The sequence below is a fragment of the Uloborus diversus genome, chromosome 2 (assembly GCF_026930045.1).
Source record: "Uloborus diversus isolate 005 chromosome 2, Udiv.v.3.1, whole genome shotgun sequence".
NCBI lineage: Eukaryota > Metazoa > Arthropoda > Arachnida > Araneae > Uloboridae > Uloborus > Uloborus diversus.
Window position 1 is genome coordinate 198,073,549 of NC_072732.1, and position 24,170 is coordinate 198,097,718.

General features: G+C 32.6%; 1 protein-coding gene across 1 annotated transcript in view; it reads left to right on the plus strand.

The window, feature by feature from the left end:
• Positions 1 to 24,170, plus strand: part of LOC129216236 (anoctamin-8-like) — a 75,507-nt gene that overhangs the window by 10,329 nt on the left and 41,008 nt on the right. The window contains exons 2-4 of the mRNA XM_054850435.1: positions 12,858 to 13,125; positions 14,004 to 14,097; positions 18,154 to 18,248. Of these exons, the coding sequence (XP_054706410.1) occupies positions 12,886 to 13,125; positions 14,004 to 14,097; positions 18,154 to 18,248 (429 nt within the window). The 5' untranslated portion in view covers positions 12,858 to 12,885. The remainder of the gene's footprint in view (positions 1 to 12,857; positions 13,126 to 14,003; positions 14,098 to 18,153; positions 18,249 to 24,170) is intronic.

Below are 24,170 nucleotides of genomic sequence, written 5' to 3' on the forward strand. Positions count from 1 at the left end.
TCATGCCGAGGCGTGATGACGTCAGAAGCGTTACTTAATCAGTGAATTCGCTATTATATATATGTATGAGGATTAATAAAATAGGAACGTAGGGAAGGAGGGAGGAGAGAAGCGGTCCTGAATTTAATCCTTTTCTTAGTGGCACTAAATGTGGTTTAAAAAACGCATTTTTCAACTTTAATTTGAAAAATTTCCTCTGAAACAACTTCTTCTAAGCCTACCAACGATAGCGTATCAAAGGCTCTACCAGCAGCAGAAACTCCACTTGTAGACAAATCAATCCGCACTTCTACTTTTCCTTGGATAGCGCTTTGATTTGCCTATCGATCACAACTTTCTGCATTTTTCTTGTTACCGCGAAACCGTGTGCATTTTTTTTTCTCTAATTTGTGAATTTATAACTTTTTTTATTTTTTTATTTTACCTATAATTATGCATTGCATAATATAATGTTCAAGGAATAATTCGAATTTGAATTTTGAGCATTTTTTAAACAATGATTTAAAGATTCTTTTTAAACTTTAAAAACGAAATTTTGTTTAATTTTTTAAAAAATCTTTCTTTTTTGTCTTTTTTTTTAAACTAAAATGTTACCCTTTTGCTTAGCATGTTGGTAAGCAACTAAAAATTCTACTGAATAACTCATCATATGCTTAACGTAATTGCAACCCACACTAAGCAAAAAGTTCGCCTTATCCCTTCTCGTGGATTTATTTGAAACACATTCAAAATTCAAAGGATCCTGCTAAAATATGACAAGATTATAAAATTTTAAAATTCTTTTCCACCTTTCCAAATAATGTTTTTGCAATCTTCATAACAATTTCATGATGCACGCAAAGAGCAATAATTAGTGTCCAAACGTGAACCGAATAAAAGCAATTTATCGTAAAGGAGTAATTAGATAGAAAGCTTTGAACATGAGCAGAAAATCACCAACCCTTTCATTTTTGACACAAGTTATTCATCTTTCGTTTAGTATGAATGCCATTTAGATAATAAATGTTGCTCTATTTATCTTTAAAAATGGCAATTTTATACCAGCACTTTATCGGTTAGAATTGTTATCTACGTGCATAAAACATTGATTTTTTCGATACATTAACCAAAAAACAAAGATGATTTTCAAACCATCGTTGTCTTTGAAAAGATGCTTTGCATTTTCAAATTTGCAATTTTGTAATGGAAAATGAATGAAAATTTGTAATTGCATTTGATCGATGCATGAACTACATCGATATTTTAAGAAACATTGACCTAAAAGATCGATTTTTATATTTCTGTTCATGCAATATAAGAATGCTATTATGGGAGAACAGAATACACTGCACCTATATTTATGAATTTATAACTAAGATTGGACTATCAGAGAAAAATTAATAACACTAATACTAATACAGTAAAACCTGTGAAGTTGACCAGCTTTGTAAGTTGACCACCGACCTGTCTATGTTGACCGCTTTTGTCAGGAACGGAATTAGTCTTGTCTTATATAATGAAGGAAAACCTCTGTAACTGGACCACCTCTCTATCTTGACCACCTGTCTATCTTGACCACTAATATACACCAGCTTTGGTTTGAAGTATTGTAAAAACCCTCTGTAAGTTGATCACTAGGCAAAAGCATTAGATTGTACTAAAAGTTTCATCAGTTGTGCCTCAAACAAGTAACCAGACATTTTAGAAAAACTCATAAATATTTACGTTTTCATCGAAAAAAATTGGGCTCATGTTAAGTCCCAGAAAATGCACCAAAATTCAATAAGGAGGTGTTTTGTTGAAAAGTAGATTACCATGATTAAAAATGTACAAGAAAAAATCAAATGAAGAATTTGAGTCCCTTTTGACTTGTTATGAATTTTTAGGAATTGTTAATATCAAGTAAGTAGTGTTTCATAAGCAATGGGGCTGTTTTTTTTTTTTTTTTTGATCGATTCACAGAAATTTTAAATTTGTATGGTACTTTACGCGTCATTCTGATTAATAATCTCTAAAAATATTCAAACAACATTTTTTCTTATTGTTTTAAAGTAATGTCAAACAATGACAGTGAGTTTAAAGTGTTCCAATTAGTTAAAAATGAATGCATGGGACAAGAAATGACAAAAAAAGAAAAAAAAAAGTTTTCATTACTACCCTCTATAAGTTGACCCCCTGTCTGAGTTGACCACTAAAGTAGTGCACTGCAAGTGATCAACTTACACAGATTTCACTGCACTAATAACATTAATAAAACTATCAATGTTTCAATGACACAAAGGAATCAAATCAAATCACAAAAGAATAAGTAACTGGTACACATATTTAAAATGTAAAACATGAGTACACCATTAAAATCTAATAGAATTAATGTTAAAGCGTCATTTAAGTTTCCACTTCAGTAATACAAAACTAAAAATAACTTATTTAGTGATTAATAGAAGTTAATAACAGCAATTTGCAGTATTTTCAAAACTAGATAGCGAGAAAAAAAAATTTTTACACGAAAAGAGGAACAAAAAGCAATTGGATTTTTAATAAATATTATAGAGAAATTTGAGACAGAGTGAAATAGTTAAGATATATATATATATATATATATATATATATATATATATATATATAATCTTTTTCAAATGAACAAGTTGGGAATTGTTCTGAAAATTACGGTTGACAGAAAGCGAACAATATATTTTAAAATAAAACTTGCGTTGAAACGTTATTTTTTATTTTTGGCTGTAAATTTGTATCTCCAAGAAAAGGTGGAAATTTTTTACTTATTTTTTTCATGGGCAAAGTGAAAAATAAATTCTAATGAAATATTTTCTATTCGATTCTGAAAGATATTTTTGATCGAATAAATGAGAAAATAAAAGAATGAAAGAATAAATGAAAAGGAAATGAACAATAAACGAATAAATAAATAATTTAACTAATGAGAAAAAACCCAGATGATTAAATAGTGAATGAATAAGAAAATAAGTGAATGAATGAATAAAAAGGGAATTTTTAAATGAAAGAATATGAATGAAATCTTTATACATAAAGGGATACTTCTGTCCGGATGTCCGGGGTAAACTTCAAAACAACTGGACGGATTTTAACCATTTTTTCACCATAGATAGCAACATTATCAGGGAGCAACTTAGGCTATAATTTATTAATTAAAAACTTAATTTTAAAAAGGTTGCGTTGGAAAACAGTAAATTTAATGTAATTTCCTTAAGTTATGATTAAACATAGAGTAAAGAAATATACATAGAGACGCCCCGTCTATGGTAAAAAGTAGATGAAATTGGAGTCGGAATTATGGGATACAGCGGTGCAATGATGAGCGGGGTTATGATAACGTGATCGATTCGCGAGTATAGTTTTCACCAATCTCGCAAAGAGACCGTATAAAGTAGCTGGCGGATTGGTTTGCATTTTAATTCATGTTTTAATGAAATTTCAAAAACGTGCTTCATAAACTTACAACAATATCTAAGTTTAAATTAACAACCAATTGAGATTCAGTAATGGGGATACAGCGGTTCAGTCTTGGGATACAGCGGTGCAACTTCCGGCTTCAATTTCTTAGTATAACAGGGCCTCTCTATGCAATTTCTTTACTCTATGTGATTAAATATAAAACCCATTGTAACAAAAATTCGTTGCCTAACAACAGCAATATTAAAAGTAATCATAATGAAAATTTTGAATCAAGGCTTCTCCGGAGCAAACATGAGTTTAAAGTTATTTAAACATTTGGAAACTCTACTTTTCGCACCCTGAGGGAAACATGGAAACATAGCAGAGAGTTTTTTTTTTTTCTTTTTGTTTGTGTGTATACTATTTAATTTAATGAAGCAAGCGCACGGTTTTTTTTATGATCTTTGTTTTTGTTAGTTCATATTTTGGAAATTCTTCAAATTTTTATATGCTTAAATTCGTGCTTTCGTTTATAAATAAATACTAGTTCGTTCTTTATATTTATTGCTATTTTACTTTTATGAGTAAGGAAGAAGCTCGATTTTTAATCACGTCAAAGCGGTGTGTTTTGTGTTCTTTCAGTTAAAACAGAAAACGAAAGAAAGTAGCGATTGTTTCTTACTGACCCAGGCAACGCCGGGTATTTTTGCTAGTAATTTATAAATGAATACGTAAGTGGTTTGTAAAAACATTGAATAAGTAAATGAAATGGGATATTTCACTTTTCCCCATCCACTTTGCCCCGCATACACTTCACTAACTACACAAAGCATTTAAAATACAAATAATCATAATATTAAAAAAATACTGCACTGAAAAACAGTAGGTCTCAATTAATATTTAAAATGTCAAAAGTAAGAATTTTATCATTTAATAATAACAATAATTATTTTTGATTTAAAACAAAATTTTATAACATATGAATATCTATTTTTAAATGCCTGTATCATCATATTCTTTGTTTTTCAGAGGTAAATTTTGTCTTCACAGGAATATACTACAAGTGTTCCTGCATAGTTAAAATATTACAAGATGGTTGTTGCTAAAAACGGAGAAATATTTCTCCATTTCACTTCGTCCCGCTCTTTCAATTTGCCCCCCATTCTCCTACTAGTTGAATGTTTTATTTACTTATTATTTTTATAAGCCAAAATATTAAACATTAAATCAAAATAATTCACATACAGTAAAACCTGTAAAGTTGACCACCTTTGTAAGTTGACCACCTGTTTATGTTGACCGCTTTCGTCAGGAACGGAATTTATCCTATCTTAAATAATGAAGGAAAACCTCTGTAACTTGACCACCTCTCTATCTTGACCACCTGTCTATCTTGACCACTAATGAACACCAAATTTGGTTTGGAGTATTGTAAAAAACCCTTTGTAAGTTGACCATTTGGTTTATACTTTTAAAACTTAATGTAGCAAATTGTTTTATTTTATGCTATTATTTATTTTATAGCTTTCCAAGAATATTTTCGATGTCAGACCAGCATTTTACCAACTAAATAAAACAGCAGCATAACTAAACCTCCTTGTGAGTTTAACCACACGGGAAAACTACTAAAAGAACCCTTTTATTCTCCAAACTTGTTTTTCTTTTCTTCTATTTGAGATTGCCTTTTGTACTCTCTGTTCAATGAAAACATGTGTCAGTAGAAAAGTACAAAGTATTTTTTTCCAGTTGCAATATTTTGTGGCAACACTGGAATTGTGCTATAGTAAAAGTTACTTGCATAGCAGTATTTCTGGTGCAAGGGATTAAGAAATAGGACATTTTCATTTCCAACTGCCTTTTAAAACTATGAGAGTCCAGCCTGTTGCTCTTTGTGTTTTACATAAAATGCTTCAAAAAGAAAGTTAGTTGAACTTGAGATTGATAAAAAGTATGAAATATTAAAATTAATTGAAATGGGAGAAAGCCAGAGAAAATTAGCTGACATATATGGAAATTCTAAAACTAGTGTCTAATAAGTGCGCCAAACTTCAATAAGGAATTATTTTGTTGAACAGTAGATCATCATGGTTATAAATGTATATGAAAAAAAAAATAAATAAATAAAGCAAAAAAATTGTTATTTTTGAATAGAGATAAATTTTTAGGAACTATTAATATCAAATAAGTAACTTTTCATAAACAATAAGAGATAAAAAAAATTTTTGATCAATTTACTGAAATTTTAAATTTGCATGACACATTATACGTCATTCTGGGAAAATTCTCTAAAAATATTTGAATAACATTTTAAATTTTTGTTTCAAAGTAATGTAAAACAATGAAAGTGAGTTGAATAGAAAGAGTAACTGTCAATTAGTGAAAAAAGGAATACATAGTGCAAGAAATAATAATAAAAAAAATACCCCTTTATAAGTTGACCACCTGTCTAAGTTGACCACCAAAGTACTGCACCGCAAGTGGTCAACTTACACAGGTTTCACTGTATCTTCATTCACTGCCATGTTCCATTTGTTTCTTACAAAATTTTTTGATCTTGTCTGTTTTTACATGTCTCACTCCAACAGAATGAATTTTCCTTTCCTAAAGTTTCTTCAAGGGAAACTTTCATGACTCTGAAAAGATCCTAAAGACGTCACACATGTTATTTTCAATACTTATGAGTACATTGAAAATTTCATCATTTCAGAAAATGTGACCCATAGGCATATTGAGAAAACTGTTACACCAAAACAGGATATCATTTTATCAGCAGGAAAGAAACAGGAAATATATATTTGTAAATTACCTATAGTTTCATTTCTACCTCTTCCTGTATTATGCTTGCAAATCACTGGAAATTATTAAATCATTGTGTCCATTTTGTAATTGGAAAATTCAGGTCTGGTTTTATTTGCAGTCCATGCTATGTAAGTACTTTGCATTTTTATAACTTAAGTAATAAATCGTGAAAGTTCAGCTAGTGTTTCATGAACGTGTGATTTCAATCGAAATCACTGAATGCATCACATAAAATACAGCATTGGACAAGAATTACAAAACTCTTAAAAATAATTTAAAAACAAGATTTATGTTAGCGATATCATTGTTTTTTTATGGCTAGTGTCAAAATTAGCTAAAGAAAAAAAATGTTATTTTTAAAATAAAATTCCAGAAAAATTTAATATTTGTTGAAATTCAAAAAAAAAAAAAAAACAGTCCAATTATCATTTGAAATACGTTTTAAGTGCACTCAAATCCATTAATTCAGAATCTAGCCACGTTAAAAGAGTAAAAAATTCTAAAACTTTTACGCAGCTATCATGACTAATTTCTGCATACACATGTTTACTGCATACATCATAACATATGTTTCGAAAATTTTCTAATGCATATACAATGCTCTAATATCCCTAATTTTTGCTGCACTGTCAACACAATGTTAAAATCAGATGACCAAGAGTTAGTAGGAAAGGTGCTGTAAGAACCCCGTTATAACGCTCGGTATCAGTACTTTGCTCACGCGTTGTGCCATAACCAGGATAAATAGAAACGAAATGCGCCATTCCACGAAAAAGTCAACCCTTTGTCACGCACGTGACGGTTTATATCTTATATAATTAAAAACTGAGCGTATGTATCTATGTATGTACCTATGTTCAAGTTTCTACTCCCGAACGGCAGTGAACTGACCATCGAACCAGGTATCGATGGATTCGCGATCTTCCCGTCTTTATATTTGGCTACTTAACATAATCCTCCGCTAATAATTAGCGGAGATATCAATTAAAAACTATTAATTATGACACTTAGATTTAGACATAAAATTCCTATTTTTCGAAGGCTTTCCTCCATTCAAATTATTATTCAGTGCTTCATCTCAACTTTCCGCAACAATGATTTGATTAAAATTTACAGCGGTGAAGAAAATCATTGAGACGAAAGACCTGTTGCCATTTTTTGTCACGAATACGAGCAAATAAAATTCTGGATTTTGTTTTAAAGGCTTGTCCTGTAATCGGGGGATTTAAAATGTTTACTTTTTGGTTATTTTTCCGAAATCAGCCGCAAAATTTTACTGATTATTTTTTTCAATCCTCATCGTTGAAAGGCGTCACTTGACATAACTTCTATTTTCGAGGTGGACCGTGCAAAGCCGGGCGATGTAGCTAGTATTTAATTAAAAAGAAATAATTTTAATTAATAATTTTTTTAATGAAAAAATGAAGCGTCACATGCGGGACAAAACGACCGTTTTCCGTGGAATGGCCCGAATGTAAATTTAACAATAGTAATATGATATATAACAGAAAAAGCAGACGCTGAGTTAATTGTGGTTACAAATTTTATTGAAATTACATTACCCATTACTAGTCGTAGAAGAGAGCTTAATAAACGGTATTTTTAAATAAAAATCCATCACAAACAAGCAATAAATATAACCTAAACAAAAGAAACTCAGAACGCAGCTTCGAATACATAAGTTTCGAACGCAGAAGTAAAGCTCGTTTTAAAGAAAAGTTGGAAGCGCAAACGTTTTTGATAGTAACAAAATCAAAACTTAAAATATATTTCTTGCATAAACGGGAGGCATCCACGGTATAACCAAGAAGTTGGTATATCGAAACGTGTATAACCGGCCCTACTGTAGAAGTAAAAAAACTCCTATAATCAACTGCAATTCAACTGTTTTCCCACTGTTTTAAAATATCGTAAAATAATGACAAGTAAGTCTCGTACCTGTTTTTTTTTTTTTTTTTTTTTTTTATGAAATTATATTTCTTCAAGGTGGTGATACTTTTTTCTCTTTTACTGGTGATGCTTTTTTCTCCTTTCGATAATGATGATGAAAATGACACGGGAAAACAGCAAAACTGTGCATTGCCTGTTTGAAGAACAGTGCTCCATCTGTTTGAGAAATTCGGGACAAGTGCACAGTAAGGGTCAATGCTATTCCATCCAGTATTTTTGAATCACGAGTACAGATTTAAAAGAGTGCACTTGATTTATTTTCTATAAATTGAATAAAACTTATGGTGTGTAAGCTGCTGTACTGACAGTTTGCTACTAAATTTGATTCTCCCTCCCCTAAACGGCACAGGGAGGATAGGTTGTTTTCCCTGTATAGACGCTGTGCTGACTGCGAAAGAACTTTTACAGAGTTCATTCCCTTAAGTCTCCAAGCTGAAGATGTTTGGCGGGAAACCAGCAAAAAATCTTAGCAGATCCCAGGGGGAAAAAAAAGTCTCTATAGAATGCTTTAAAATTAAGACTTGAAAATTTTTATAGACTCTTTTAAAGTTTGGTGTCATACATAAAAGCGACTTTCGGGACAGCTCATCGCTGGTCACCAAGTGACTAGACCTCTTTTTACAACGAAAATCTGCGGCAGCTAGTAATTTTATTCGGGACAATTTACTAACAGTACTAACAAATTAGTGCAGTATTTTGTAGTTTGTAAATAAACTCGTGTATATACTCTGATTGAAATATTTTCACATTGTCAAGAACTTTAGTTCATTCGAAATCGCATTCTGGCTTTTGTTGTCAGTTCAAGGAGATAAAATAATTTTTTTAATGCGTTTTTCAAAGTTTCACACAACTTCACAATATATTTTTCAAAGACAAAATACATTCACTCCGGCGCATTCTTTAAGCAAGCGCCTTGAATAAAATGCGAGTTACATCCTCACTATTGATTTATTATTTATGATTTGTTCATTTTATAGTCTACTAGTGGTACCCGCACGGCTTTGCCCGTAGTAAAAAATTAAAAGGTCATTTGGTTCGCCTGTATATTTACAAATAATGGATGATGAATTTCTCTCCAATTTGCAATGTTAAATGGCTCGCCCATGTTACGGTTCCACGCTATGATAACTCCGTAATTTACTATTCCACGTTGTGATAATTTGCTCGGTAAAATGTTTTTAAAATTGGAATAGAAAAAAATCAAAATCGAATTTTCAAAAAACCGCTTCGACGGGCACACCCCCATGCTACAAACTAATTCTGTGCCAAATTTCATGAAAATCGGCCCAACGGTCTAGGCGCTTTGCGCGTCACAGAGATCCAGACATTCAGACAGACAGACAGACAGGCAGGCAAGCAGAGATCCAGGTAGACTTTCAGCTTTATTATTAGTAAAGAAGTTCAGAAAGTACGTTGGAATAGCTTCCTATTCTGGATTCAATGTTTGAATAATCAAACTGAAGGGACATATCTTACCCATTCAACTGCACATGTAAAAATTCAGAGTGTAAAAACTAAAAATCGAAATCTTTGAAGCCGTTCTCTCCCCCCCCCCCTCTTTTCCCAAAAAAAGCTTTTATTTAGAAAAGACTTTTTAATGGCGAAATTCAATGTCTAATCGGTGGCGAATTATTTTTTACTGTCAAAAAAAATTTAAACTCTATTGACTACCTAATTATGCGCAGCTAAAAATGAACTTTTTCTAAACTACGGGAGTATTTCATAGGGTTAGAGTAGATGAAAGAATTCGACAAACACAGATTCGTGGTATAGCATCCTTTCAAATCGCATTTTATTCATATCACAGAATGGAGTTTGTCGATTAATTGTCCTTTAATATCCATATGCGAGTACTTATCCAATGCTATGAAAATACTTGAATTATTTGATTATTATTATTTCTGAACAGTAAAATCTTGTACATTTTTCTGTTTAGCAACGAAAATAAATTCGATCATATTTCGAGATAAAACATTTTGGTGTGCCAGGTAGCAGAAACAGCACGACGCTACGACGTTGCGTTGCAGATTCTTGAGAAAGTTTGTAAACCATTTCTTAGTTGAAGGGAGAAAAAACCTTAAAATTTTTAGGGCAAAAAAAAAAAAAAAAAAAAAAAAAGGAAGAAAGAAAGAAAAAAAAAAAAACTTGAATTCAGCAACGAACATTTGTATCATATTTTCTGTGATATGATCTACAGGTAGCAGGAACTTGTATAGTTTTGCTTCTTATTTGTAAATATTTCTTAAAGTTAATTTATGTGTTGCGATTAATACAATGCCGGATTATACTGCAGATTATTTTTGAATTTTTGATCTGCGTCACAGACAGCTGTAGAAAATTCTGGCAACGGGTAGTGTGTGGGTTGAGGGTCTTAAAAGCCCTATCTTTGCGCCTTTCGCAGGCACACATATTTTCCCACAATAAAATTTTCGGATAAAATTCTCTGTCGAATCAAAAGTTTTCTAACAGAAATTGAAACAAAAAAAAAAATCTCACAAAAGTTACCTACAAAAGAAACAAACCGACACAATCAACACGCCCTTTGACGTTCTCTTTTGATACATGTTACGAGTTTCCTTATCTGTTTCAATTCGAATCGTGACGTCGCAATGCAGGAAGACTTCAGGAACAGAATCAGATTGTACTTCCGTATGGCTGTTTGGGATTAACATGTAAAGCGTGATTGCGCTCGACGGTTTTGATTTTTTATTTGTTATGTCGCCTCTACTCTCTTTGATACGAGCCAGTCTTGTAAATATCGAAAGATCATTGAAGCCTGAAATGTTACTCATATGTTTTCGTTATAATGGCAGTTATTGTGCATGTAAATGGGATTTCATAAAGAATGGATGATATATTGAATGGGACAAATATATAGGTCATCGACACATCGTCAGAGGTTTGTTGTAGAGAGCAGAACCTGAATAAGAGAAGAGCAAAAGGGCAACTCAATGCCCCCCCCCCAAAAAAAAAGCTTCAAAAAGCAGCAATAATTACCATTGGTCATATAGAGTGAAACAGAAAGTTTTTTTTTTTTTTTGGATGTTAGAATTAATTCTAAAAGGGAAAAAAAATTTCAAACGTGCATGTTGGACAAAATTTTAAAGTGACTGTCGAATTTCTCATGAGTTTCTGTTATTATGAGTTTTTTGTAATATTTTCGGCATATGGGTCAATCCTCGGAAAATAGGACTTTATACCATCATGTAATGTGTCCTTTTATTCAAACGAAAATACATTTTCCTAATTTAATGTGTGAAATATCCCATTTCTTACAGTAAATACAGTTTCAACAAGCAAAGATTATCTTTTTCAAACTTATTTTTTTTTAGTTAAGAACTATCAAGTTTTCAGCTTAAGATCTGCAAACACCAGAATCAAATTGGAAGATGCAGTTTCATAGTGTTATAGTCAGCACCCACTCAGTCATTTTCCTGTGGTCAACTTATTTTAGATAGCAATTTTTTTCAATTACAGGTACACAAATTATCTAAAATCTCTGTCACTTCCGTAACCAAAATCAGCTATTTGTTATTTTGTAACAACATATATTTGTTGCAGAAATTTGTCATTTTGGTTCTACAATGAGGCGCACACTTCTTATTTCATTAAGAAAAACCTTTGCTTCCGAGCAACACACTGTATCACCAAAAGTATTGAGACACTTCCGAAAATTCACATTTTTGCGAATTTCTAGAGAAAAAAAGAGACCAATTGTTCTGTGATTTTTGTCACATAATAGATATACTTCAGCTGTCCTTTTCCAACTAAAAGTAAATCTCCCATGCACTTAGGGGACCAGCAGCAAATTGAGAAAACACAAAAGCTTTTGATTATCCTTCATCATAAATTGCTGGAAATAAGCATTAAAACTCAGAAATAAATTTACGAACTATGTAAAATAATTTTTATATTTTCGTGGAAGTATCACTTGTACTCACGAAGATCTAAGCATTTTTTTTTCGGAAATACGAACTTTATTTGAAGGTTTTTCGTTTATAATGCGTAGAGTTTTCCATCACCCCTTACAAAACTTTTAGAAGATTTGACAGCATACAAGAGAAACATAATACTGAAATTTTAGATTAAACTATCGAAAACTTGATGAAATATGAACGTTTAAAGCCAAGTTTTTACTGAGTATGCGAGAAAGATAGCCATTTATAACCTTCATAATTTAAAAACCCAATATATCCACGAACTCATAATAAAATTCCACTTCAATATCTTAAAAATTCAGAAAGATATCAACAATCTAATGAGCAAAATTTTAATAATCCTTGGAAAAGCAACGAATCGTGGGGTATCGTTCACAAATAATCTTTTTTTTTTTTTTGTCATGAATCATCCTGAGAGATTGCAGGCATGTGTTGCAAATTTGTGAATGACCCCTTACGATTCTTCGCTCGAGTACGGAATCCGAGCCTTTTTGACTTGAGTCTGAATACTTTTCCCCACTCGTGTAGAATCAGCATATCTTTTTGTGAAGTTAATTTCGTTGTGTGTGTGCGTGTTTTTTTTTTTTTTTTTTAATTTTATCATGGACACAAAAAGTTGGCATCAGCTTTCGGTGTCACCTGAATCAATAATCAAAAGTTTTTTAACAGTTGATGTCGCAAGAAAAGAGAGCCTTTCTCATGAAAAATAGTTATTCAGACTTTTTATGATTTTGACAACGCACAGTTTTCACGCTAAATATTTATATTTTCTCTATTTAGGCAAGCTGATTAGATGACAGACTAACTGATGGAATACATCAATTACGTCCTTGTCTACGAAGATCCTAAATATAACAACAAAGAAAATGACAGCCACGAAGAGCGGTTGGAAAGTCTTCGTCGCCGCTTTGTCATTGGAATGCGAAAAGAGAATCTGTCGGTGCAAGAAGAAAGGGTGGGGAAACACATGTTCATCAAAGTTTCTTGCCCACTGGAGCGAATGTACAAAGAAGCTGAGGCATTCCGAGTTGAACTGCCATTGCTGGGGGTAAGTGAAGCTAAAGAAAACGATATCTCCGCCATCTTGGGGCTAAACGATGCTTTCCTCTATGTCTGCTACGGTGAAGTAGGGTGTTTTGCTTCTTGAATGTGGTTTTCATGATTGTGAATTAGCATTGAGTTAATAAGAAACCACAATTAAGAAGCAAAACACGTTACTTCACCATAGCCAACATAGAGGAAAGCATCGTTTAGCCCTATGATGGTGGACGTGTCGCTACTTAAGCTACGATTCAGGGCTTTAAGTGAAGCGGCAGTCTTCCAGTTATTACTTCTGGAGACATATAAATAACCTTTACTCAGCTAGGGACCTTGTAATAGGTTTGGGACTTCTGACTGGCCACCCGACCCAAATGCATCGGGCATATTTTTATCCTATCCAATGTATGTGAGCAAGTGAGCAAACGTAGTTCTTCAGAAATTCTGAATAAAGGTTTACATTTTATTGATTTGTTTCCCCTTTGAATAACGTCTAGAAGATCTTGTTTCGAAATGACACAATAATTAAATCATGCAAAGCGTGCTATAAAGGAGATAGGTGACGTATTTACCGACTGCCAATCAGCAGTCTTCAAACTTTTGCATGGTCTCTAGCAAAGTAAAAGTTGTTTATAAGCCTTCGGGAGATTTTTTGCAGCGTAGAGCACATGGCGCATTTTCAAAAATGTTCGCCAAACTAACCAAAACAAAGGGTTGTGGGAACTGCCAATAGCTCGAATTACCAATAATTCAAAAGCTTTAGCTGGTCCCTATAGACTTCGAGTTATCGAGAATTAACTGCAATAGAAAACTTTAGTTATAAAAGCCATGTATAAATTAAAGGGTTGTTTCAAATCAGAAACTTACCGAGTTTGTTCTCCTTTGCAGTTAGTTATACAGAATCCAGAACAACAACAAGAGGCAATGATTGAAAGAAAAATGAAAAAATTGTTCAGTGAAACAAAACGAACGAAGAACTCAGGTATTTTACATATTTATCTTTAAAAAAAATTTTCTTAAAACATGGACGTAGTGATAAAATTTTGTAAGTAGCTCATAAAAGTAATGAAATGTTGGATTGTTTTGTCACAAAGTAATAATTGCATTTGAATTATTCCCAGTGTCATCTTTCTTACTATTACATTATGATTTAACATTAATGCATACCAGATAAATTCAAATCTTAAAAATACTAAAAATTACATGCAGTGTACCAGACAGTCCTGTTATCACATCCAGAGAGTGCAGTTTCGTTCTTATTAGAAAAAAAAAACATAAAAAAAGAAATGCTGTTTCTCACAAACGTAGCACTGACAAAAGATGGAGATATATATTTAATGAATGAAAATCAAGTCCATTCAAAGCGCAAGAAAGCTGCAATTGATTTAATTTTGATGATGTTAATAATTGTTGATACATATCTTTATTTTCCCACAAAAAATTTTTTTTGCTATTTATTTTTGGTTTTGGAATCAATTTGAAAGTAGAAGAGAAGTTCTAGATTTTTATTCTTTTTTTTTTAATTTTTAATATTTGTGTGCCTTTTTTTCCTACAGCAGCAATTTAAAAAAATAACTTAAAAAAAATAATAAATATTAAGGGAAACATTATTTTGTTTCTAATGCTATCAGATAAGAACTAGGTTCATTTGCATAGCAAAGAATTGACACTTTTCTTACTTTATTTCATACGTTTTCTTTCTCGCTCTCTCTCTTTCTTAAAAAAAAATAATAATAACTTTTTGAAAATAGGAAATTTTATTTCGGAGGAATTTTTGTTGCAATTCATTTTAAATAGTTTGTTTTCCCTGTTCTTGTCAACTTATTGTTTATAAAAAAAAGTGCTTAAATTCAAATTCTACCAAAAAAAATAAAAGTTTGAAATTTATTGAAGCATAGTATCTAACTTTGAGACCGTTTGTTTATGAAAAAATTAATGACCGCACTGTGAAAAAAAAAAAAAAAAACAATTGTTATCTTTTGACTTGTCATATATTTTTTTCCAAATGTGTTTTACAAAAGATGCGATAGAATAAAGAGCATAGTGGCAATTAAGAGAGAGAGAGAGAGACGTATGGCACTGTTGGCAGATTTTAGACACATCGAAAATTAAACTTAATCAGTTGTAGACGAACTTCATATTTCACCAAACATTTAAAGGGTTTTCTATGTTACAAAGTAGTACACTCGAGAAAATCAAATTTATACCTTTTAAACACGCTTTTTCTAACCTTCACGTCTTTTTGGGTGGAAGCTTTAAGTTGATATGAAAAATCTGTTATCGTTGCGAGTTCCAAATTGCTTTGATTTTCTCTTCACTTTGATTTCGATGGTCCTTTCCTACTCTCTTCAACCTTGGACATTTCACGCTTCATGGTCCTCCATACCTACAACTATGCGCAGTTTCACCGGTTCGATAGAGCCCTGGTTATAGCTCTGTTTTCGATCCAGACCACTAGCCGAGCTACCCCTGATCTAGCACCCTCATAGGTATTGATTTGGAGTGGAAACTTGGACGCCTTTTTAACCACTGTCTAGCCACCGTTAACTAATATTAACGTTAAATTTATGTTTGAAATGTGAATACAAAGCAGAAACATGTTATGCTTAAAAATTAAAATATAAAGAAAAATTTATACAAAAACATAAATGCTTAATTTTCTCCCAAAATGTTCCTTATATAATGTTCTGTAAAAGCCATCCAAATTCAACGCGAAGGCTGTCGAATTTTGTGTATAACACCACCTTAGTCCTGTAAAGTGAGGAAATAATTAACAAGCTGTGACGTAAGCTTACTTTTGTGCAGGTATAAGATTGAAAAATCCCTTTTCGCAGTGTAGTTCAGCGACATTATCAAAGTCAGTTGTAAAATCAGCTGTAAATTAGTTGTCATATATGTGGTACCAGCGAAATACAGGGAACGTACACTCTTAAAACCAAAAGTGCTTCAAGGGTGAACGTTTTCGCCCTGGGGTAAAAAAAGACGCAGCCTCAGGGTGCCACTGATGCTACAAGCTTTTCCTTCCTAACAGGTGCCAAATGTAACCATTAGTTTTAACAGTGTACGGCTGTAAAGAGCGCATTAATTATTACTAAAAGCTTGACCACGAAAAAAAGGCAGATGACCTTGAAGCGAAACATCATTTGTATCATTTGTAATAGGTAGAATCTGCCAGAAAACACTGAATAGTAAGAGGCATGATCTTGCTCTAATCCTATCTATTCCAAAATAATAACAAACAACCTATTACAAATGACACAAATGATGTTTTTGCTTCAAGGTCATCCGCCTTCTTTTCGTGGTCGAGCTATACTTATTTTCCTTTCAAAACATTAACGGTTTATCGTTCATCAAATATAGTTACTTTATTTAAAGACTCATAAACTTATTATTCAATGTTTGTTACTTGTCCAGGTTAATTTCCCACGATTTTAAGCATTTCATATTCACATCCAGATTTCATTTAACTAAGAAACAAGAACGTGCCGTATGGAAAGTGTTATTTTAATATTCAGCGTGGCGAAGGATTGCTACATTCACCTCCCGTGTTATTCTGAACTCAAAATTACACCTCAAGGTCACACCAATCTTCCCCATCTCAACCGGTAACCATTGAAGCAGGTGGCAATTATCATCACTGACGTAATGTAGTTATTGGCTCACCTCTGTTTTCAACCGGAAGTTTGATGTAAAAAACGTACCACAGCTAACAACATTGAAAGCTGAAAATTGGGGCGACTTGTGCGTAAAATGAGAGAATTTGCATGAATAAATTTAGCGGCATTATTTTGAGTGAAAAAGGGATTTTAAAATCAGAAATAGGAATTTCTATAAGGCCTGTATTCAACCGGAAATCAGGCGTTCAGAAATCCGGCAGGATCCGCAACTCGGAAAGTGCAACCACTATTATTGCCTTTTTGAAGTTAAACAAACTACAACTTTTAGGTTTAAAAAGTATTTTCTAAGATGCATAAGTTTGATTTGTCTTATAAGTGACAATAACCCTTCCATGTAGCAGGAGAGATTTAGGAAATTCCAGGATTGCGGAGTCGGAGTCGAACTCATTTTGGGGTAAAAGAGTCGGAGTCGGACTCGAGAGTCGAATGCTTAAAATTTCAAGAGTCGGAGTCGGCCATTTTCCATTCAAGTCTGCAACTCTGCCAGTGCTTGCAAAGTCGGTCGCTTTTCTTCCGACTCCGCAAACTCAGAGGAAAACCAGAAATCTTTTATGGGTTTTTTTCTTGGGGGGGGGGCATATTAAATTTAAAAAAAAAAAGTAAAATGAAATAAACGTGCATCAAAAATGACTTTTCATACTTATATGTGAAAAGGTTTTGTTTTTGCGATGGTAAACGTTTTACCGTTAGGAATTTTCCCGAAATTCCAACCACTGAAAAATGAGTGCGTATTTATCTTTAGGAATTACACATACACACATACACACACACGCGTTGTTTTGATGAAACTTAGGGAGCTATTTACCTTATTGGAGAGTTTGACACGAAGTTGAAAATAATCTAAATCTTCTGAGAACTACGAAAATTGTACAAAGGGCATTACCATTGTAAAAAAAAAGAAAAACTCTTTGAGATAAAGATCAAAATAAATTTAAATGAAGAATTATGTTTACTCTGAAGTAGTTTTTTTTTTTTTTAAATTTTTTAATGAATTTTCCTTATCAGTGTAAGTTTTTATAAACATCCCGTATAAATCGCACACTTTAGTTAAGAGAAGAAAGCCTAATCGATAACCGTCGGCTACATTTTAAAACAAGTATTGCCAAAACTTCAGAAATCCACCACGAATTCTAGTTACCATGTCTTTACGCAGAAGCAGAAAAATGGAAATAAAAAAGGAAATAAGAGAGAATTTTAATAAATCAAATATGAGCGGTCATATTTTTAACTCTAACATTGAAATTAAATTTCGGGAGAAAAATTTATGTGAATACAATTTTGGCAATGTTCTTATTCTTGCAAAAACAAAAGAAATTCATTTTAATTTGCAATTACATTTGTTTTCGTTTCAGGTTCTCAAGTGTGTGCACCATTTCAAAAGGACTGTATAGAACTGTTTACAGATTCAGATCATCCCAATGAATGCATTTTATGGTCTTCAATCAGATGTTTATTAGTAAGTTTGTACTCATTTATCGTTTCGAAAAGGTTGGCATGATGAAAGTGCAATTTGCATGGGAGGTCATAAAATCTTAGCTCCTGTCGACAGAATTCGTTTTTTTTTTTTTTTTTTTTTTTGAGCAATCATATTGCTTATTGTTCTCATTTGACTGTTTTGAATTCCCTATGATTTTATTTTCCCCCCGCCTCCCTCTGCAGCCCCACCGTCGACCGGCCACTCTTGATGCTGCTCCTATAGCTAAAACCGTCTACAGGTTGCGTCCATATCCTACACACACACCTACACACACCCATACACACACGCGCGCCCACAATCATGCCTACACACAGGCACAAACACACACATACACACACCTACACACACATACACACCCACATATACCCACACAATCATGCCTGCACACACACACATACACACACACATACACACCCACACATACCCACACAATCATGCCTGCACACACACACACACACACACACTCGTGATTGCGAAAAACATAATTTGAATTCAAGATGCCAAAATTCAAATTAATTTTTTTTTTCTTTCTTTTCTTTTTTGCATGAAAATTAATTCTGAGGGCTCTAAGGTTTTCCACACTTTTTTTTAATTAAAAATTCAGTACTAGTAACAGCTAGTAATTCCTTCAATAATTGTATGTTCATATTTCGGCAGCATTATACATGAATTTTAAACTTCTCCTAATCCGGAAATTTACCCCCAGCTAAAAGCGAATAACGTACCAAAAACTTATAGGAATTCACTATATTTTTTAGATATAACAAGAAGTTCTGTCTAGAACTAGACGAGCCTACTCTCCCGTATACCCATACTACTTTCTAGTACCTGATCAATATTCTCAAAAATAGCTAAAATCGCAAATTTTTTCAAACATATTTTTAAAATACTTTAAGCTGATTTCTAGGAATAAAATATTCCTCACTCATGTAAAAAAATTAAATGCGTAAAAAAAAATAGCAGCAACTTTTAAACAATGCAGCTAATACACTTTTTTCCATTAAAAAAATCTTTAACAGCTTTCAAAACGAAAAAATAATTCGCAACTCCAGCGCTCGAATACGCTACCTTGCGGTAATTTACATAACTGCCGAAAAAACTAAAACATTGCGTTCCACGTATGTCTGTTGAGTAAACATAGGCAGTTTGTTATGAGTATTTATTAACACATTCGATGTGTCTTGGATTGCTTTCAGCAATAGAAAGTGTTTTTTTCCCTTAATGTTATTCTCGAGCTCCTCAAAATAATGTTAGTCTTTATTATTACCCTTTAAAAAGTGAGTTGACTGTCGTAAATGGCGTGAAATCCTAAACAAAGAAGAACTCTGGATTAACAAACTTCGCATTTGCAAGTCTATTCGAAGCATATTTTTTTTTTTGGAAGAGGATAACTTTATACAAGTTAAATTTTTTTATTGTTTTGTGTGAATTTGTAAGAATATGTTTTATTTTTTATCTTAAGCTCAAAAGAAGGATTGTATGCAGTATTATCGTAGAACGGAATGAAAAATGTTTAACGCTGAGAATTTTCATCGCGAAAATAGTGCGATTATATTTTAGGGTTATAGTTTTAGTATTGTGCGAGCAAAGAGCACTTGCTTGGCGAGATTTTGCATGTCAGTTGTAAACCATTTTTATTTTTTATCATGTGTGGATTAAAATGGTAGAAAGATAACAGAATTCGATAAGTTTAAAGAAATAATGGAAGATCAATTCAAAAGAAAACTACCACCATGTATCCGTGAGAATTTTATTGATGATTCATGACAGAATTAAATCATAATTCAGAAATTAGAAACATACGAAACCGAATGTAAAACAATTAGCGCTAGCCAAACAAAACAAAGATCTTTCATCTTCCTCTTTTGATAACACTGATAAACAAAGGTTAATTTACATGAAATCTTTATAGTGTTCTAATGGCTACAATAAAAATGTAGTTTCATCAAGAATTGATAAATTTTGAAATCGACATCGTGGAAACGGCTGCTTACAACTACGAACTACGAAATTTGTATTAATTTCTAATGTTTAGTAATGCTTCTTGAATTCTCATTTCTTTTTACATGGGCCAGAATATCCATAACACTTTGAAAATTGATTTAAAAAGAATAAAACAAAAAAGTCATGCATACAAAACAAAAATTACTAGGATTATTAGCATTTTCTACGCTACGACGTGCGTTTGTTTTAGTTTTTTCGTCCGCCATTAGACAGTGACTGCAGTGCCCCCTATAGTTCGTTGGAGTTGCGAATAATTAAAATTAATAAGCTCATTAAAATAAAAACATCATATCAAAAAAAAAAAAAAAAAAATCGTTTCTTTTTCCCCTGTTGCCAAAAACAATTTTTTAAATGAATTAATGCACTTACCAAAATAAATAAAAACAATAAAATTTCAACTTAAAGAAATAATTTTCATTGTCAAAAAAAAAGAAAAAAAAATCGTCTGCGCATATCTTTATGTAGAAACATAAATGACTTCGAGTTTATTCGCCGAAAACTGAATACCTAAATTAAAACTTTAGCGTAAAAATAAAAACAAGTCAAATCAACAATAATTATTTCACAGTCAAAACCATAGTTGTGGAGTCGGAGTCGGAGTCAATCTCATTTTGGGGTAAAGGAGTCGGAGTCGAATATCTAAGAATCGGAGTCAGTCATTTGTCCTCCGTGTATAAATTTTTGCCAAAGCTGCGAAGTCAGAGTCAAGTCGGGGAGTCGGAGTCCGATTAATTGTCGGGCATAGGAGTCGGAGTCGGAGTCAAGTGCCCCTAAATTCTCGGAGTCGAAGTCTGGAGTTTGGCGTCAAGAGCTATTTCCAACAAAATTTGTTTGAAAAAAAAAACAAGTACGGAATCTACATTGACTTTCAGTTTCCCCGTAGGCGCTAATGTTAAGGGATTTGAACTGTTCAAAATTGAACGGAAAATTGTTCAAATCAAAAAGATATTTTATATACAAGTTTTTCATCAAAAGCTTTTTTCTACAAAGTTTGTTTGAAGCAAATTCGCCTCACAGTTCGGAATTGCCTTGAATTTCCCCGTAGGCGCTAATGTTAAGTTTTTTTGAACTGTTCAAAATTGAACAAAAAATAGTTCAAATCAAAAAGTGAAATATGGGAATGAGGTGTCCTCTCCGAGATCTTTCGAACAAAAAAAAAGTTTGTTCGAATCGGACTATTCATTCAAAAGTTATTAGGGGGGGGGGCAGAGAGACAGACAGACAGACCGACAGACATTTTTCCCCATCTCAATACACTACTTTCCAATTTTTAATTTTTTAATATTTATTTTATTATTTTATTTATTTTTGACTTTTTTTTTTGTTTTTTGCGATATTTTTAAGATGCATTAAGCCTTCTTTCATGCTTTTTTCTTCTTTTTCTGACTTTTACTGGGAAAGTAGGCTAAAAAGGAAGTGTAAAACGTGAGTAAATTGGACAAGCGAATCCAAGAATATGTATTCTTTTAAAATTCAAAATATTAACTTCCCTTCATATTTGACGTTACTTGTTCTATATCCTTAATTTTAAACTAATAATCATTAGGAAATAAAGCTATAATAAAATAATAAAATGTAACTTAGGTTTAAAAGAAAAGGGGGAAAACAATTCTTGAGCCAACAGTAAACTAGTTTTTCATATCTTTCATGCGCAATTTTATTTACCTGTATTTGAAGCAAATCAACCGCAGAGGATTTGGAGCAAACCCAATCCAGTCTAATTTAAATAAAAGGGGGAAAGAACTCGCGAGTTTGAATTTACTCTTATTTGACTGAATTGTCCAAGAAATCATTTTTCAGAACTACTTGAGCAAGGAAAAAATAAATAAACTACGATTAATTGGTCTTTAATTTGGCGCCCTTGAACGGCATTTGAATCAGATGATTTTAATTTCAAAATGCAAGATATCCAAAAAGTCCTTGACACGTTTTAAAAATTCGTGGAAAAGCAACAAAAATGGTCATATGAATATGCGGTTTACGTCATAATACTTCACAGGTTCAAGGTTTTTTTATGACATCGTAAAAAAAAGGAAAAAAGAAAAAGTTGTCTTTATAGGTAATCGCTGTATTGTCGCAGACAGACAAAAAACATCATGTGAAGCATTCAATCATTTTATGAAACAGAAAGCAATACAGTAAAACCTGTAAAGTTGACCTCCCTTATAACCTGACCACCTGTCTAAGTTGACCGCCTTTGTCAGGCACAGAATTAGTCTTATATTATATTAATCATCTCTATAAGTTGACCACCTGTTTAAGTTGACCACTAAAGAAGTGCACCGCAAATGGTGAACTTACACGGGTTTCACTGTACCTTTCATTACCAGAGTTGATGAGTGCACCGTTTGTGGACATGGGATGAACTTGAGTACCGTTTAGGTGTGGTTCGAGCAACATACGATGCACCAATTGAAGTCTTGTGATGAAATGTATTGCTATCTGTATAATAAATTGATTGAAACACCTTAAAAGACTTTAGTTTTTCCTACTGCTACGATAGAGCGATTACTTATCACACGTTTTTTCTTTCTTTTTTTTTTTTTATGACATCGCAAAAAAAAAAAAAAAAAAAAATCTTGAGCCTGTGAAGAATTATGGTGCAAACCGCATATTTGCGCAAACCTGGATTTTTTTATGAATTTTCAAAATGTGTCAAGACCTTTTCGGACACCTTGTATTTTAGTTATAATAATTACATTCTAATGAAGACAATAATTCAAGTACATGAGTGGGAAATGAAAATGACATGTACAGCAGAAAAACAACAGCAACAATAATTTTAATAACTGTCGCATTTTTTTAGAATAAGCCTTTTTAATCTCTGACACACAAAGGAAGGAGGTTATAAGTTTGACGTGTATGTGTATCTGGGTATCTATGCATCTGTGTGTCTATGTATCTGACTGCGGCACTCTAGCGCCTAAACGGATGGACCGATTTTGAAAAACTTTTTTTGTTCGAAAGGAGAGTTGATCGAGAGTATTATTAGCTAAGTTTGGAGGACACTAATTAACGAAGATATTAATCAGATATCTCTAAAGGGTTTTTTGCGATTTTCGCAGTGAAAAAATATTTAAATATTTGAGAGTTTAGTACCGAAATAAAAAGTAATTTTTTTCCGCGTCTGATAGAATGAGTTTAAAACTTCCGTGTTATATTGAATTCAAATTATAACGTTTTTTCAAAGCAGATTTTAAATATGGCGAAGCCTTTATTCACACAATTAGTAACCGAATTCATTGTTGACCAACAAGGAAATTGACTGAAAATTTTTATCTGCTGCCAGTTTCTATCTGTCAACGAATAAAATACTTGCGATTGCTTTTTAATAGTACAAGGCTTTTAAAAGGATTTTCAATTTTCTCTCTTGATTCTACATTTGAGACCCAGTTGAGGTTTTTTAAATTTTTAAATTTTAGTTTTTCATGTTTAGTATTCCAACTTATTACTCCAAAATCTTGAGAATCTTGAACGCAACAAGGCAACTAAAAGTCTCACACAAGGTCATTCGCTTTCAAATGGTTCTCCGAGCAAATATTCTTCAATCTCTTCACGTGAGTAGCAGAGCGTTCAAGAATGAAGATCAATTCTCCTGCAGCTCAAAGACATTAAAACGCCCAAAACGGAAGGGAAAACTCAAATTCGATTGTTCTAAAACGAAAAAATGTCAACGAAAAGGGAAAACGTTTATGGTCTGGTGGTCTATTACGCTCACTTGTAGCAGGGTAATTCCACAGGTTTGGGCTGCAGGATGTTGCATGGAATTTTAATTGCTGGGAAATGTTGAGGGGCATCTTCGAGTAAATCCTAAGACGGCTCGTAAAAGATAGATGACTGATAGAAGATGGACATGATTGTATGATGACGAATATTTGATAGGTTGTTTGTGTTTGT